Source organism: Mytilus edulis, chromosome 2, assembly GCF_963676685.1.
Source record: "Mytilus edulis chromosome 2, xbMytEdul2.2, whole genome shotgun sequence".
NCBI classification, from domain to species: domain Eukaryota; kingdom Metazoa; phylum Mollusca; class Bivalvia; order Mytilida; family Mytilidae; genus Mytilus; species Mytilus edulis.
The window spans coordinates 105,857,453-105,873,434 of record NC_092345.1 but is presented as its reverse complement, the minus strand read 5'-3'; the positions used below and the strand labels follow the sequence as shown (position 1 = coordinate 105,873,434).

The window sequence follows — 15,982 nt, the reverse complement described above, 5'->3', positions numbered from 1 at the left end:
TTCAATATTTTGTTGGTAAGCGTGATCATTCTGAAAACTTTTAAGTTAAATCTTAACAGGTGCGTCGGTTTTTTAAAAATTTAATATTTAGCTGTTCAATAACTTCAGATATGTATAATTGTATGACATTCCTTATATCTTTACTACTAAAGGAAGAGACTATTTTCATTGAGCCGCATCTCCTATGAAACCATAAAAAGTCGGAATTATGTGTAATATATGACATATAAATGTAGCGTTTTGTATTCCCTACATTTGTCTTTAAAACAATCTTTTTTCACATAAAACGCCATTTAAAAAAAAAAAAACCCAATTCGAAGACCGTTATTGATCTGTTTCTTATACGCTTTAGCGCATGCTCAGTCGACGTACTGCCCGCGAAAATTTGAAACTCTTTGTATCAGCACTTGTTGAATTGTACCGCAATTTCGTGGTTATCTTCTAGTTATGTTTTAAGTTAACTACATGTCAATCTTTTTCAGGAACTGAGGAAGATACCTTAGTAAACATATTGCATACAAAAAAGATAATGAAGCTTTATCAGAATATCGTTGTTTTAATTGTGATTTCTGCCTTCTGTGGTGATGTTGGCAATCTTATAAATTCGGTATGGACTGGACAAGAAATGATGTCACAGAATTCCGGTCTCTTATTGCCTGGAGCTCATGCTATTTGGGGACACGTGGCAAAGTTAGTGGCAAAGACAATGGCAAGGAGTGCGTCAAGAAGAGGAAAGAAAATTTTCAAAGGCAAGAGACCAAGAATAAAAGACACACATGAAGATGGACAAAGTAGAAAGCAGAAAGACCAAGACAGGGCAAATGGTAATAGTACAATCCAAGATGGCGGTATACCATGAATCTACCTTAAAAAAGTTATAAATAAACACAGCATATTGTCTTTCTTATTAGTATATGTATTTAACATATTGAAGAAATTTTTAAAACAATCAAATTAATTTATATTGAGATTAGTTCACATATATACACACAATTATCAATAACATAAATGCACAGACAAAAACAAAAACATAACAAAATACAAATATATAATTTGCTTTACTCCGGTTTTGAATGTCTGAAAGTTATCATTTATCAATTTCTCCTTAAATTTGCCAAACATAATCAAAATACTCAAGTTTGACTACGTTGCATTCGCCTTCTCCGTCCGCTGTCTTCATGAGACTCTTTATTGACGCTCGACTCTAAACAGTTAAAAGGCCGAATATAAAACGAAGTCACAGAGCATTTACATAGATGATTCCAAAAATATTGTATCACATTCATATATATGAGACAAAACAAGTTTGTCGTATACAATCGCCCTCAATGTACGACAATTGTAAAGATTCAGAAAAACCGAGATGGACGAAAATGTGAACATTTTAAATCGTACATATGAGACATATCAAGTAATAAGAGTTGAAGTTATTAATATTCCACAGCCATGGATAACTAAAGATGTGTATATATGTTTCCACCGCTCTGGGACCCTAAGTGGCTTACACCCTCGTCGTTTGGATTCAGGTGAATACATGTATCACTGCCAATCATACCACTGCTCCCTATTTTTATATGCATACAATGCATTGCAGAGTAATGATTTCTCTATAGAAGAGTATGATATAATAAAGCAATGAAATTGAGAAAGGAAATGTGAATGTGTCAAATACATGATGGCGAAAAGTGATCTTACGCGGCAGGTGATAATGAACTATAGAACATTTGAGTTTATTACTCTTGCGTACTAAATTATAATCCTGGTACCTTTGATAACTATTGTAACAGATCCTTATGTTTAAAACGTTCGCTAGTGTCTATACAAACCATGAGGTACCAATACAGCTTTCCGTGGATGTGGATGACGAACGATGCAGGCGCGGCAGGAGATGTCGACGCACTTGGAGTACATGCTATTACTTCAGGTGGTTTTTATATTGAAATAGATTTGGACATTATTAACTGCAGATACATTTAATTTATTATAGAATTCCATTTATTTAATGGACATATGGTTTTTCTGTATGAACTTTTAGATTTTTAAGTTTAAAGTAATACGGAATTTTCCTTTTCATATACAGAAAATACATGTGAACCGGGATGGCTCAAGTACAAAGGAAGCTGTTACTTTTTCAGTAAGAATTCCAACACTTGGATAAATGCTGAGGTAAACACGTAAAACGCTCACTTAGTTACAAACTTCTTTTCATTGGAATAGTGCACATTTACTTCTTATTTCAAAAGATCTATAGAAAAAAAGATTCATGATTATAGCAGAATTACATATTTGTATAACTCATTCACCAAACGGGACCATGTGACGTCAATGATCTAACCCATGAGTTCTTTAATTTCTCGGGAATTCTATCCTTCTTTCCTGCCATCATTGATTGAAAAAAATCATATTTGTTTTGTCTTTGAAGCCTAGTATTAGGTGCTCCGGAATCTACTCCACTTGTGGCATCCGTCTTGTTACTCGTGATAGTACAAATCAAGTCAATTCGGTAGGTCAACAATAGGAAATAGACGGAATTAGACACGTTTGGTGGTATGGGCACGTTTAAGAATATTACATATATGTTGAATATTAGTGTGTGTCTGTATTTTAAATCTTAATAACGATGGTTTTTTCAGCGTGAATGTAGACAGAAGTCAAGTAATTTGGTAAAAATTGAAAGTGCCTCAGAAAATATTTGGATAAAACGACAGACTGAAGGTTTGTACAGGAATTATATAAAGTTACTAATTTCTGAAGTGTTACACGTGCTACTTTTTCTCTGCTTGGTGTTTTTTGCTTCCATTATTCATAGAAAAAACATTCAAGAGAAAGAAATAATAATGATAATAACAATAAACTGAATAAGAAACGAATTATTTGCAATTAATATGATACTTCATTTAATTTTTCATTTTTAGTTAGTTGAGTCATAAAAGATTATAGATATATTTCAAAGGAAAAAATGTAATATTTTCAATATTGCAAAAAAAAAAAAAAGAAAGGAAAATCATTTCTTTCTGACAAACCTCATCGAAATTATAGATTCCATGCATACACATATTAGAAATTTTGCGAATAACTTGAATAACTTGAATTTGATTTTAGTAACTGCTAAACTAATCAACTAGCAAACACAGGTTGAAATTATCTATATAAGGCACGAACTTAACTATGGGAAGAAATAATGATAGCGATGATTTTATTTCCAGTCAGACATGAACAACGATGGATAGGCGCACGTGAGGTTCATGGACAATGGGAATGGGTGTCCGATTTATCTCCACTGACCTTTACTTCATGGGCTGTAAACGAACCAAATAATGCAAAGGAAAACTGCGCCCATATTCATAAGGTCATTTCATACAACTGGAATGATATTAAGTGTAGCAAGCGTTTCAACTTTATTTGTGAGAAATCAACAGTAAGTTTAAAAGAGAGAATCAAATAAATAAAGGCAACAGTAGTATACCGCTGTTCAAACTCATAAATCCATGGACAAAAAACAAAATCGGGGAACAAACTAAACCTGAGGGGAACGCACCAAACATAAGAGGAAAACAACGACACAACACTACAATGTAACACACACAGAAACGGACCAAGCATCAGACAAAATCCCACGAGAATAACAAATATAACATCAAAACCAAATACATGAATTTGGGATAGACAAGTACCGTGACACGTCTTATCGCAATGTGAACTCATTACATATACACGATTCGCGTAGACTTATCTACATGTGAATTTACATAATATTAATTTGGAGACGTGACATACGGATAAAACAAACAAAACATAAAAAATCAGCGTGTTCATTCTTCTCACGAAAATCAAGCTAGTAAACATTTGTGTATACATTGTACAACGTTACAGTGAGATATCATCAATTATCTAGAAGTTGTAATGATAATCTAAATTTCTACCAAAAACAAAAAAAGTATTTACAAAAATATCGAGCTCCAAGGTAAATTAAAATAATGGGAAAGTCCATGATACCAACAAAACCATATGATCGACAAAGTCAACCAACGAAACAAAACGGTTACAGTTTTTACATTCGTGTATCACTATATGTTGTTGATTTTCTCGGGTTATATTGGCTTTTGCCTCTAAAACATTTGGTAAAAATCATTCCTGGTTTAAATTATGATTAAAGATTTTGTGAACACAAATTGGTATAATAGTTTGTTTAACACGAAAATACAATAAATATACACAAATTACATATTATAGCTAATTTTAGTTATAAGAAGTTTAGTAGTCAGAACTTCGATATTGCAATGACTTTAAACTTACCTATGTTTAATTATCTAACGATAGTCGATACATGTAGAGTTGTTACAAAACTTAGGCTCCCCTGACAAACTTGTCTTATGTTATTTTGATATCCTGTTCGTTAAATAGATTAACTGTTCAAGTGTTCATACATCGGCTTCGAAATTTTCTGGTTTTATTTTTTCTGGTTAAATTTAACCTAGAAAAGGTTTCGAGCGCACCAAATTAATAAATTATTATTTATATCATTAAAATGTCATTTTGAAATCAAATGCGTGATTTTAACCAATTTGTTAATGGAATAGTAACTATTCATTAATATTCCCAGATGAAAGGAATTGATTTGAAATAAATTTGTGAATGAAATAGCAAATGTTGGTGATATTTATTTAATGCTGCCCCAGGTAAGGTCAAGCATTTTGCTTTTAAGACAATAACATATTATGCTTTATTTGTTCTATTTCAGGGATAGTAATACGATTTGGTATACAACAACAACTTGTAACTGAAGCAACCTGAAATTTTACCTCAGCTATTTTTATAAATATTTATCTATATCATGTATACTGCAAATTATGAATTTACGAACAATAAAGAAATAATTTTTTACTTTGTTGTATTAATAAACAGAAGTATAGGATTAATTTGTTTCCATCTAAAGTATTTATGAAAATGCCCACAAATACTCAAAGAAATTCCAAAAGCCGTCACAGAGTGGGTAATCACAACGGACTGGTCTTTCAATGGCAGAAGATATAAACTACAAAGATACAAACAAAATGATACTAAACAGCTAACTGTAAAACCAGTTTTTTTGGAAAATGCATGTACCTTTTTTTTTTAAGTCAGTTGTGTTGTATGCCTATGACGAATAATTAGTTTATACAGTGTTGGCTTGTTGATCCCAATGATTGTCACGTTGATATGTTAGTATGGGTTTCTCGCCCAATTTTGCAATAGAAGTATCATAAACAACTGTCATACATGTGGTAGGTTGAGCTAGCTATAACACCAGGTTTAACCCACAAACGTATGTACCAAGTCAGGAGTTAACTGCTGATGTATATTCGTTCCATTTATTGACATGTCTAATGTTGATTTGATGGATCAATCTTTTTGAAATTAACTTGGATTTTTTTATTAATCCTTATTTTGATCATACATCGTTCAAATTCTGTTGAATGGCCATAAAGGTAAAGCTTTATATTTTCTTTTCTGTTGAATTCTTTGAAAGACCAAGATTACATCTGGGTGTCTTTTGCTTAGAAATATAGCACTCCTCATTAATAATATATAAGCCCTGAATATCTAACATAAATAATTTCGGTTCAACTATTCTTCAAATAAATGTTTTAATATTATCATAAAAATTATTTTACTTCTCCGTAAAGTTTTATATTTTTAATTACAAAAGATTTTTAAAAGCACATTATTCAAACGTTCTTTTGTACAGAAGTTACAAAAAATATTTTCATAATGTTTCGCTTGCATAAAAATGTCTTTGTTGGTGGAATATAAAGATTCTTTTTTATTATACACTTCAATGATATATTCAATTTAATTACTATTTTAATTATTAAGAATATAAATCCAATGTTGCCTACCGAATTATAATGATCACCGGATCTGTACTTCCATGAGCACCACCATGGTTGCAACCCGTGGAGCACCCAATATCTCTCTCGGTTTTTGGCGTTTTTTTTTTATTTCAGTCTTTCGTTTTTCCTATGTTATGTGTTTTGTTTGTCTTTTCTCCTTTTCGTCTTTTTCTTTTTTGTCATGGCATTGTCAGTTTGTTTTCGACTCATAATTTTGAATTTCCCTTGGTATGTTTTGCCTCTCCCTTTTGAATAACGCTAATAGGTAAATTTTCTTGACGGCTTTTACCAAAAAAGTGAGGTTTTGCAGTGTCAAATTTTAGAACTCTTTGTCATTTTGGTTTTAGATTTATCCTAATGACCATCAAATCATTGTTATTTAAGCTGTTGGTGTCCAGTTATGATTATAAAATATATTTCTACAATATTATATGAATTCGGTACTCAAGAGCTTACAGTTACTGTTCCGACTTTATACAACGTCACCAGTGTCTGAACACAAATTTGTTGACCCAGGATAATGTCAAAGCACTTAACTACCTTTTCATAAAAAAGTTCATTGGAAGATATCAAAAACTTTTTGATGAATATCTCTTATCAACTTCACATATAATACATGATGGTCTTGAAGTACAGATTCTAGGTACTGACGTTGTTTATCAACTTAATTTAATCACGTAATATATCGTTCTTTTATTTATCTATATAAATTGTTTACCTGCTTAGTTCAGTTAATATTTTGGTAATATCCGTTTGGATTGACTCGTTTTTTTTTACATCCTTCTATTGTGTTATTGAGTCATGGTAATTTTTTAAATACTTGTCTTTCAGTGTTGCTTAAATGCTTTATCATTATGCTATTTGTTTTTCTTTGTTGACATATTTGTTTGTTTTTATTTTGTTTTTATAGTGATTAAGATTATAACACAATGTTGACTGTTGTACCCCTATTTTTAACATTTTTACGTGTATGTCTGTTTGTTTGGTTCACACATTGTTGTCTTAAAAATGGAATTTTATGTAACTGTCATACACGTTCATCTAGCTATAAAACAAGGTTTAATCTACTATTTAACTACACTTATAACAAAATATTTACTGGATCAAGGCGGGCAGAAGTGTATTATTTTAAAACTTTTAATTTGTTATGGGGTTGACACGAAACACATAAACATACATAAAGATTAGGCCTGTACCGCTGAAATGATCTTTTTGTTTCAAAATTCTTAATTTGACACCTTCGTTTTGTGTGGGAAACCTGAGAGATTTTCCAAAACGTTCAATTTATATAATCCGGAAATTCAGCTCCGTGAAATTTTGGTAGAGTTCTCTATTTTATATTTTCTCCCAAAATTAGGTCTTCGTATATCGCCAGCTGGACATTTATCATTTCTTTTGGATATTTTGCATCAAAGAAAAGGTAAGCATTAGTATATATGCAAACATTTCTAGCCGTCAGTGAAATTTGTTCTCAGTTGACCATTGGAATAATCTGTCTCTTGACACTAAGATTTATCACAGGTGAAGGCAAGGACTCCCAGGTCGGAATACACCATATCGCTAATCCCGGCTGACCCGGCCGTTTGAACTTCTGACGCATACAACAATCACTTTTCCATTGTGGCGTCAGATATTTTGTTTTGTGACGTCAAAAATTTACGGGAACCTGTGTGATATATAGTAATGGCGGACAAATAGCGATAAGGTGTATGCTTTTTCATATGTTTTCAGTTGGATTTAAATAATGAGAACTGGAACCTTACGCGAGGCGAAATTCTCACTATAGTAGAGGGGCCTGTAGAAGCTAAACTTAGGGAACGGTCATTGTTTATCAGCTGAGGGGTATGTTCATATTTATTGACCTCCCCCCCCCAAAAAAAACCCCAAAAAAACATCAAAACTTTGACCCCCAAACAAAAATCCCTATCGATTGCCGTCAGTGAAATTTGTTTTTAGTGGACCAGTGGAATAACCTGTCTCTTGACTGTCAGGTTTAAGAGGTGAAGGCAAGGACTCCCAGGTCGGAATGCTTTTTCATATGTTTTCAGTCGGATTTAATAATGAGAACTGGAACCCTACGCGAGGAAAAATACTCACGAAGTAGAGGGGTATCTAGAACCTAAACTTAGGGAACGGTCATTGTTTATCAGCTGAAGGGTATGTTCAAAATTGTCACCACCTCCCCTTAACACATAACTTCAAAACTTTGACCCCAAACAAAAATCCCTATTGATTGTAAGAAGAAATTCTCCCTATAGTAGGACATTTACCAGATTCCAGGGGTAAGGGGTCTGTAGAAGCTAAACTTAATATAGTTATATGTTCTTGAGAGCAACAAAAACAGTGTGCAAGAGGATTAGATCTGAGTACAGAGGTAGTACATATAGGTATAAAGTTGAAAGGAAGGGGGATTATTCTTTGATTTTTGGGGAGGATGATTTTGAAAATGAATATCATATCCACATGTCCATTGAATAAAATAAGCATAACAGATAAAAATGAATATTCAATTTGGAAAATATTACTTCTGGCCCCCAAAATTATCAAATGGTCATCTAAACCAAATAATTATGACGTCTTTACCATGTTGAAAGGCTGTTTTATTTTTTTCCTGTGACACGTTCTTTTGGACTTACGGTTATCTAATTGTTTGTCAATTTGTTAGCTATTTTTTTTCTGTAACACCTTGCTTTGGACTAATGGTCATCTAATTATTTGTCAATTTGTTATACCTTACATAAATGGGGAGACCTGCAATTACTTCACAATTAATAGGCTGTTTTGAAACATTTCACAGTACTTGCATTTGTTGAATCAGATGAATTACTAGGCATAGTTTTAGTTGTACATGAGTACTGTCACGATACTCTGACTCCATAATGGATGACTGGGAGAGTTAAATAGATTAGCTTCTGCATCTGACATGTCTGATACATCCATTTCATTGGTATGTCTTTTTTTCGAAAGTAATATACATAAAACTCTGTATAAAATCATCAATACCTCTCTCTCTCTCTCTTCATGTATCTAGATTTTTTGTGCATTCAAGCAAGTGTGTCCACACCAGCCTCGTGTATATACATGTATATATTTATCAAAATTGCATAGACCTTATGTCTAGCTGAAGTTCATTCGTCCACACCAGCCTTGTGTATATCATGTATATAATATATAGAGAATAATACATGGCAAAATCCGTATCATATGTCGTATCATCCCGAGACACCAATATCATCCCAAGGTCCTTAAGGCCCGAGAGATGATATTGGTCGAGGGTGATACGGCATGTGATACGGATTTTGCCATGTTTTATACGCTTTATTATATATTTCAACAGAAGAGTATTATATTATATGAACTGTTTTCTGATCCATAGCACTGGGTTACCTTCAGTTCTACTTTTCTCTTGTTTCTACATAAGAAAATACCTGTACCGAGTCAAGATTAATACAGTTGTTCTCCATTCGTTTGATGGGTTAATGCTTTTAATTTTGACATTTGATAAGGACTTTCCGCGTTTAATAATCATCGAAGAACGATATTTTCGTTATTTTATTTTTTTTGATACAATACTACCATGAGGGTGAATTATTGAAATTATCATTACATATAAATAATGTGAGAGTTCCCTAATCGCAGCTATTTTGAACTGTTTTTTCATCTACGTTTATTTATGATCCCGACAAAAGTGTCCATTCAGTGTTTATTTTGTTGATGTATCACAAGTTACATCATAGTTCCACCAAATTAATTTTGAATCCATATTGAATCATAGAAAAATAGGTTTGGCCCACCTTCAAATGGTCCATGATTCTATAATGCCGAGTATCCACGCTTTAATCACATCTAGTAAAAAATAGATTTAGAGATGTTTTGTTTAGTTTATCAAAACATTTCGAACATCTAGACAATATGCCATAACTATCATTCATTTCTTTTGAATTGGATTCCTGTGACATGTTTTATTTCGTATTTTTTTTCAAATTTTATCGTTTATGGATTTGGTATAATAACGTTCCTGTAGGGTTTGCTTCTTCCGGTGAACACTCCATCTTTTGATAAATACTGTTTTTGTACGTATTTAAATATTATGTTGAAATATGTGCAAAATTTTGTAGGATTCCCGCTGCCATTTTTGTTAAATGGGTGCAATCTGGGTATTCGGTGATATTTCATACCTTAACATTATATGTATTGTTTAATTATACAGACCAGGTAATCAGTAATCAGAGTTGTTATACCATTATAGGATTTAGAACATAGTAAAGTGCTTTCGACCAATGAAATGCAAGGATTTTCACCCTCTTAATAGTGAAGAATGACACAAAACATGTTCTTATTTAGTGATTATCTTATTGTTATGCTCTGAATTACAAAGGGCCAATTAGTGTTGCCAATATTGCCTAGAGGCAATTCGCAAGGACAGTGTACTGAAAAAATAGTTATGACCCCAGGCTTTTTAATCAAGATTCAATTATTTGTATAAATTTAACTGTAATAAATATTCTTTAATACACAAGCAGTTCAAATTTCTAAACAATATCTTTTTCCATTTTTGAAAATGACAACTTTGTTTATACAATTTGGCACATTTATTGTCATGGTACTATTATCGTTTTCTTTGTCTTCGAAACTGTGCTGGTTACTTTTGGCAATGGACAAGTCATTTTCTTGCTTAACGTTTTTGCTTGTGGGTACTGGCGGCTGTAATGCCTTGCTTACATTATCCTGTAATGTTTCTAACGGGCGTTTATATGTGTCGACGGCCGTTGATCGGTGACCACTTCTTGATTTTACAGTTGAATCGGAAAATCCGGCATTGAAAAGTGTGGTGCAGCATGTAACTTTCCCAGAATGGTTGGTGATATTACGATCAGTAGTTGAAATTCCCGCAGCCTTAAATAATTCCTTCATTTTGCTAGACAATGTGTTAATACCAATCGGCTGGACGCTAAAGCGAATAGAACCATCGTTAGCTTTATGTGGTAGCGGTTTACGGTAAAACCTACCTTCACGTGGAATAAGTGACAAGTATTTCTCATAAATTGTAACTAGGCATCTTGGGTTTGTTGGGTCACTTTTCTGAGTTATGCGTTTGACATCAACGTTTCTGTTATTCAGGCCACCTTGTACATTCTTACACGGCCTCCCGGTATAATGGAGTAATTTATTACCAATTGTGTCCACAGAAATTCGAAATTGACTAGCATCAAGTTGTTTGTGTTCATCTAAAGCACGAAATCCAAATAACTTGCAGTTGTAGAAAAAAACTATATTGGTTAGCCCATTTGAAGTGTTACAATTAAAAACTCCACTATCCCACATGGCCTCCTCGTCTGTTGTTAATATAGGGTCTGCCCTTTTTACGTTAGTTCCAATACCATTATTGGTTAGTTCTTTCATTCGACTGTCAAGACATTTTCTAAAAAACGCAAATGTAGATGAATCCTTTTCAAAGAGGCTCACGTCATTTCTGTTACAATCTGTTCTCAGATACCTACAAAAAGTGGTGGTTTTACTCTTTGTTTTAATACATATAAAGACTTATAAAGGATTAGTAGAACTTTTTTAAAGATGAATTGGTTGACGAAGAAATTATTTTTCAGAAAAGTAAAATAACCGACGACGAATTGCAATACAGTGAAACCTGTCTAGTACGACCTCCTTGGTACTTCAATTTTTTGTTAGATTTGTTAGTTGTTCAGTTTAACAGATTCACATCGCATAAAATTTTATATGACTGGACTTAGGATCATATATGTTAAGTTTAGGTGGGTTTTCGATTCATTCAAGGTTCTGTTTACACTGGTTTCATTGTAGTTTAAAAACGTAGTTAAAATTGAGATTAAAATTGTCATTCGTGTTTTTTTAAACGCGAGTTTTATCTCCCGAGCGAGGGGGTGGGAGACGACCCCAGAAGACAAGAAATGTATACATGTATGAGTTTGCTTTCCAAAATTGGCCGAATGAGTTGAATATACAGCTTTTTAGTAAATCAATACAAAATGAAATTAGCCATGTTAAAACTAGACTAATTTAAACTGTAATAGTATGTCTTAGAATTAATTATTGTTTGTTTGCTGTCTCTTCACGAATACATCATATCTCAATTATCTATTAAAAACAGTATATTGAAAGTATAGGTTGACTCATAACTGAAATAATAACATTGGGATACATAATTATTGGCAAGCAGAATAAAATTATTAGAATATCCGAAAAATAACTGTCAAATTATTTTATTGTATTTTTTTTTGTCCATAATAGTAGTTTTAAAATAACACCTTTTTATAATATATTTTTTGGTTGAAGGGTTTGGGGTATATAAATGGTATCGAATAGAGAAAAAAACACACAAAAGGAAAGGATTTTACCTTAAAAAAAACAAGGGAACACCCTTTTGATTTTTGGAGGTTTGGGGGAGGGGAGGGGGAGGGGAAGATATTTTAAGTAAAAAAATACGATCGAACATTTTAGGAAAAAAATGCAGAATGAGCAGTGTTATAAAATCAAACTGGTAGGATGAATATGACAGGCTTGTCCTTTTTGACAGTACTTGTAAACGAAAATGCAGGAGAAAGGTTTTCTGATATGCAGTAAAAAATCAATTGATGATTTTTTTTTTTTTTTATAAGCCCCCTGCCTAGAATTCCTGCCTCAAATGTTGCATCCACAAAACAAGTTACGATACATTTTAAAAGTAAACTATTTTTAAGGAGAGGGGCTAAAATCAAATGTAAAAGGACAGGTGAAACCTTTTGCAAAAAAAAGCAGTATGACCCATGACAAAAAGTTAAAAAAAAAGGCAAGATATATATGACACAGTAAATGTAAAATGAGGATTCAGGTAAAAGTTCGTCTCCAATATGTATTGAAAAACCCAGAATGCAAACCCCCCTTTTCCACTCGAAATCAAATGTTTGCTCCCTTAAAACAAGTAAACGAACGTATTTCAACAGTTGTTGCCCCCCCCTTTCCACCAACCCGTTTAACTATACCGAACTCCAAGACAGCGGTTACAAAAACAAATATCAAAATCAACACAAATGTAAATCATAAAATTACATTTTCATAGTTTTAGTACAATGTAACATCTACATCAAACGCTATATACTGTATTGTGGAAGCTGTGGACTACAATTCCAATAAAATGTTGATTTTGATGATTTTACTTGTAACGGCTGTCCTGGTGTTATATATATTGAAATTTAAAATTTGTAACTTACCTTTGAATGCCTGATGCTAACTGGACCAATGAATTTGGTGGATAAGGACTGGTATCAACACGTCTACATTCTTGTATAAAGTGTGCCATCCAATAGTTTAAAAGTTCATTTGAGAGTAAATTCGGATCACTTGGTATTGCATTACCACCATCAGTTATTGTTTCTTGATACAAATTTCTTTCTAAAGTCCACGCAACCCAGACGCCTAAAGCCCACTTGTTGTTATTTCTAGTCTTTTTCGGAATAGCTTTAAGAATTCTCTCTTGTAAGTCTGAATCCGACAATGGAACAGAAAATCTACGCGGGGCCGCAGCCTCACACACGACCGGCTCGTTTTCATATTTAACAAGGTCCTGAGTAGGTAAAAGCATTAAATCATTCTCGGACACTTCTTCTTTTAATTCAAAAGTTCCAATTCCAACAAGTTGATTCATTTTAGACTTAAAGATGCATACATGTTACTGACTTGAAAATAATAATACTTTTAATAGTCATTAGAGCAAGACAGTTAGCTAGAGGGGTTATTTGTTTGGCCATATTTTCAAGAACTGTGTTCATGTATACCATTTAACACAGTACATATAATTAATCAAGAATAGAGTTTATATGTTCTAAGTTTGTAAGAACATGATAACCCTCTTCTTCATGATAAGTACTCGCTGACGCTCGTACTTAACCATGAAGAAGAGGATTATCATGTTCTTACATATACTAAGTATATGAGTAGTTTTTAACTAGTGCAATTGTTGTTTGTTTCATCAAATCAATACTGTAAATTCAGGAATGATAACGTGCATTTATTATTGCGATTTTGCCATTTAAAACTCAAAAACGAATTTCTCCATTGCGATATTGAAAAACGAAACCTGTTAAATTCGCTTAAAAAAAATTCAAAATGCGAAATTAGTGTGATTATTAACCTGTTGCATTTTTCGAAATAAAAAAGAAATCGCAATATTTCCTGAATGTACAGTAATATGTCGTAATTTTATATCTGATTATGATTATACGAACTCTTAAATTTGTCAATATTATATTTTGGTGTTTTTAATTCTGGTATTTTCATAAAAAGATACCAGCTTTTAAAAAAACATGACTTCATCGAAACTATCAACATTAACTAAACAAGATTACATCCAATAAGTCATCATCAACAAAACAGGTCTTTTTTTTAAATTTGTCAATATTCTATTTTGGTGTTTTTAATTCTGGTATTTTCATAAAAAGATACCAGCTTTTAAAAAAACATGACTTCATCGAAACTATCAACATTAACTAAACAAGATTACATCCAATAAGTCATCATCAACAAAACAGGTCTTTTTTCAAATTTGGACAAAATAAACTTCATTTTGATTTTTTATATTCTATATGAAAAATGACATATTTCGCAGTTAACACTCGCACTGTACGTTAGGCAAGCAGCAACCATGATAACACATTCCGAATTCTCTTATACTGTATGATCAATCTTACATGAGTCACTAATAAATATTATCCTTGAATAACACATGAATCTTAAATTCCCATACACTATTAAGATCTATTAATTCGAATTGAACTAACAGAACAGCCAAAATGGAATTAAAAACAACTATAGACATAACAAAATCTACATAAAAAGTAAAATATTTTTATCAACATCTTTTCAGAGCAAGTCAAAAAATACCAGTCAAACTCAGAGGTCAAAATTGACTACAACATGACAAAAAAGAAAGGAACAGACCAAACGGTTAACAGCATAAAATTGAGAAAGGAAATGGGGAATGTGTCAAAGCGACAGCAGTATACAAAACACAAATGTTGAATATAAAGACTGACCAATCAAAAACAGGAAGTGACCTCTGGTGCTCCGAAAGAGTACGTAAATTCGGCTCCTGCTTATTTAGTTATATCTTCCTACATGAATAATATCCTATAAAAATCAAATCAAATCAAAATTGAATTATTTATTAATGTCAATATTTATAAAAGAATGACACAAACTATATATGAACAAAGTTCGGCAAAGATCATAAAAATAAATGTACTGACTTTGTAAACTGTGTTGTCAACAATGTCATGAAATATTTTCTTTTTGAACATCACATAAGCAAGCACAACATATATTGACGTATCCCATACAGCCTTCAATAGAAGACTTAAATGATCATCATGGATTTGCCAGTTCACTGGGAAAAATTTGTAGAAAATGTCATGGCAACAGTAAAGGCCTATAGAATTCATTCCTGAAACATTTATTTTATACATTAGACAGTAAGATTTTTGAGGTAATTTGTATCAAATGTTGTTACGTATAATTATGTATTTACGGATATCTAAAGTTAATATACGAAGAATTGAAAATTTCACATTAATTGATTCTAGAAGAGACAGCAATGCAGGTCTTACTGACAACAAATAGTCCACCAAACTTTTCGATATAAATTTTAAAAGATTGAAAAAAAACCTCAATGACTTGGCTACACAGCTACTTTAGTACAAGCAAAACTGTATATAAACTGCACATTTTAAAAGCTGTATATAACTGCAAACTCTGTAAAATTGTACATTAACTGCACATTTTTGAATCTGTGTTTAAGCTTAACATATAGATTCTACCACTGCAGCTTGTGTGATACGATATCTATCCACAGTTTATATACAGTTTTACAGATGTACATTTGATATGCATCTTTAGAACTGTACATCAAGATTACTTGTACTGAAGTAGCTGTGTGAAATAAATTGGTGTCATTATTATTTCCTTTAGACGTGTCTTACTTACCGGGACATAGAAAGAGAGACACCTTTAGGATATTGCACAATAGTTTAAGAAGAAGAACAACCAACAATATAATTTGAAACGAAGGAACCAACATGGAAGGAAGTTTGTGAGGTGGT

At 32.4% G+C, this 15,982-nt stretch overlaps 2 protein-coding genes across 2 annotated transcripts; one reads left to right on the top strand and one right to left on the bottom strand.

Moving 5' to 3' along the window:
• Nucleotides 1–486: 486 nt before the first annotated feature.
• LOC139513828 (perlucin-like protein) lies at nt 487–4,858 on the top strand. Its single transcript, XM_071302652.1, has 5 exons — nt 487–824; nt 2,081–2,166; nt 2,634–2,715; nt 3,207–3,418; nt 4,742–4,858. Exons 1-5 carry the CDS (start codon nt 530–532, stop codon nt 4,745–4,747), a joined length of 681 nt encoding a protein of 226 aa, XP_071158753.1. The 5' UTR covers nt 487–529; the 3' UTR covers nt 4,748–4,858.
• A 5,288-nt stretch (nt 4,859–10,146) lies between these two features.
• On the bottom strand, nt 10,147–13,746 carry LOC139513827 (zinc finger MYM-type protein 2-like). Its single transcript, XM_071302651.1, has 2 exons — nt 13,100–13,746; nt 10,147–11,370 (listed from the first exon to the last, which is right to left on the bottom strand). Exons 1-2 carry the CDS (start codon nt 13,531–13,533, stop codon nt 10,398–10,400), a joined length of 1,407 nt encoding a protein of 468 aa, XP_071158752.1. The 5' UTR covers nt 13,534–13,746; the 3' UTR covers nt 10,147–10,397.
• Nucleotides 13,747–15,982: the final 2,236 nt, after the last annotated feature.

Excerpts from the sequence above, each read along its gene's own strand:
- LOC139513827 (XM_071302651.1), bottom strand. The coding sequence starts at position 13,533 with ATGAATCAACTTGTTGGAATTGGAACTTTTGAATTAAAAGAAGAAGTG. Across the intron at positions 11,371-13,099 it reads TTAGCATCAGGCATTCAAAG|GTATCTGAGAACAGATTGTA; the intron begins GTAAGTTACAAA and ends CACTTTTTGTAG.
- LOC139513828 (XM_071302652.1), top strand. The coding sequence starts at position 530 with ATGAAGCTTTATCAGAATATCGTTGTTTTAATTGTGATTTCTGCCTTC. Across the intron at positions 825-2,080 it reads AGACCAAGACAGGGCAAATG|AAAATACATGTGAACCGGGA; the intron begins GTAATAGTACAA and ends TTTCATATACAG. Across the intron at positions 2,167-2,633 it reads ACACTTGGATAAATGCTGAG|CGTGAATGTAGACAGAAGTC; the intron begins GTAAACACGTAA and ends TGGTTTTTTCAG.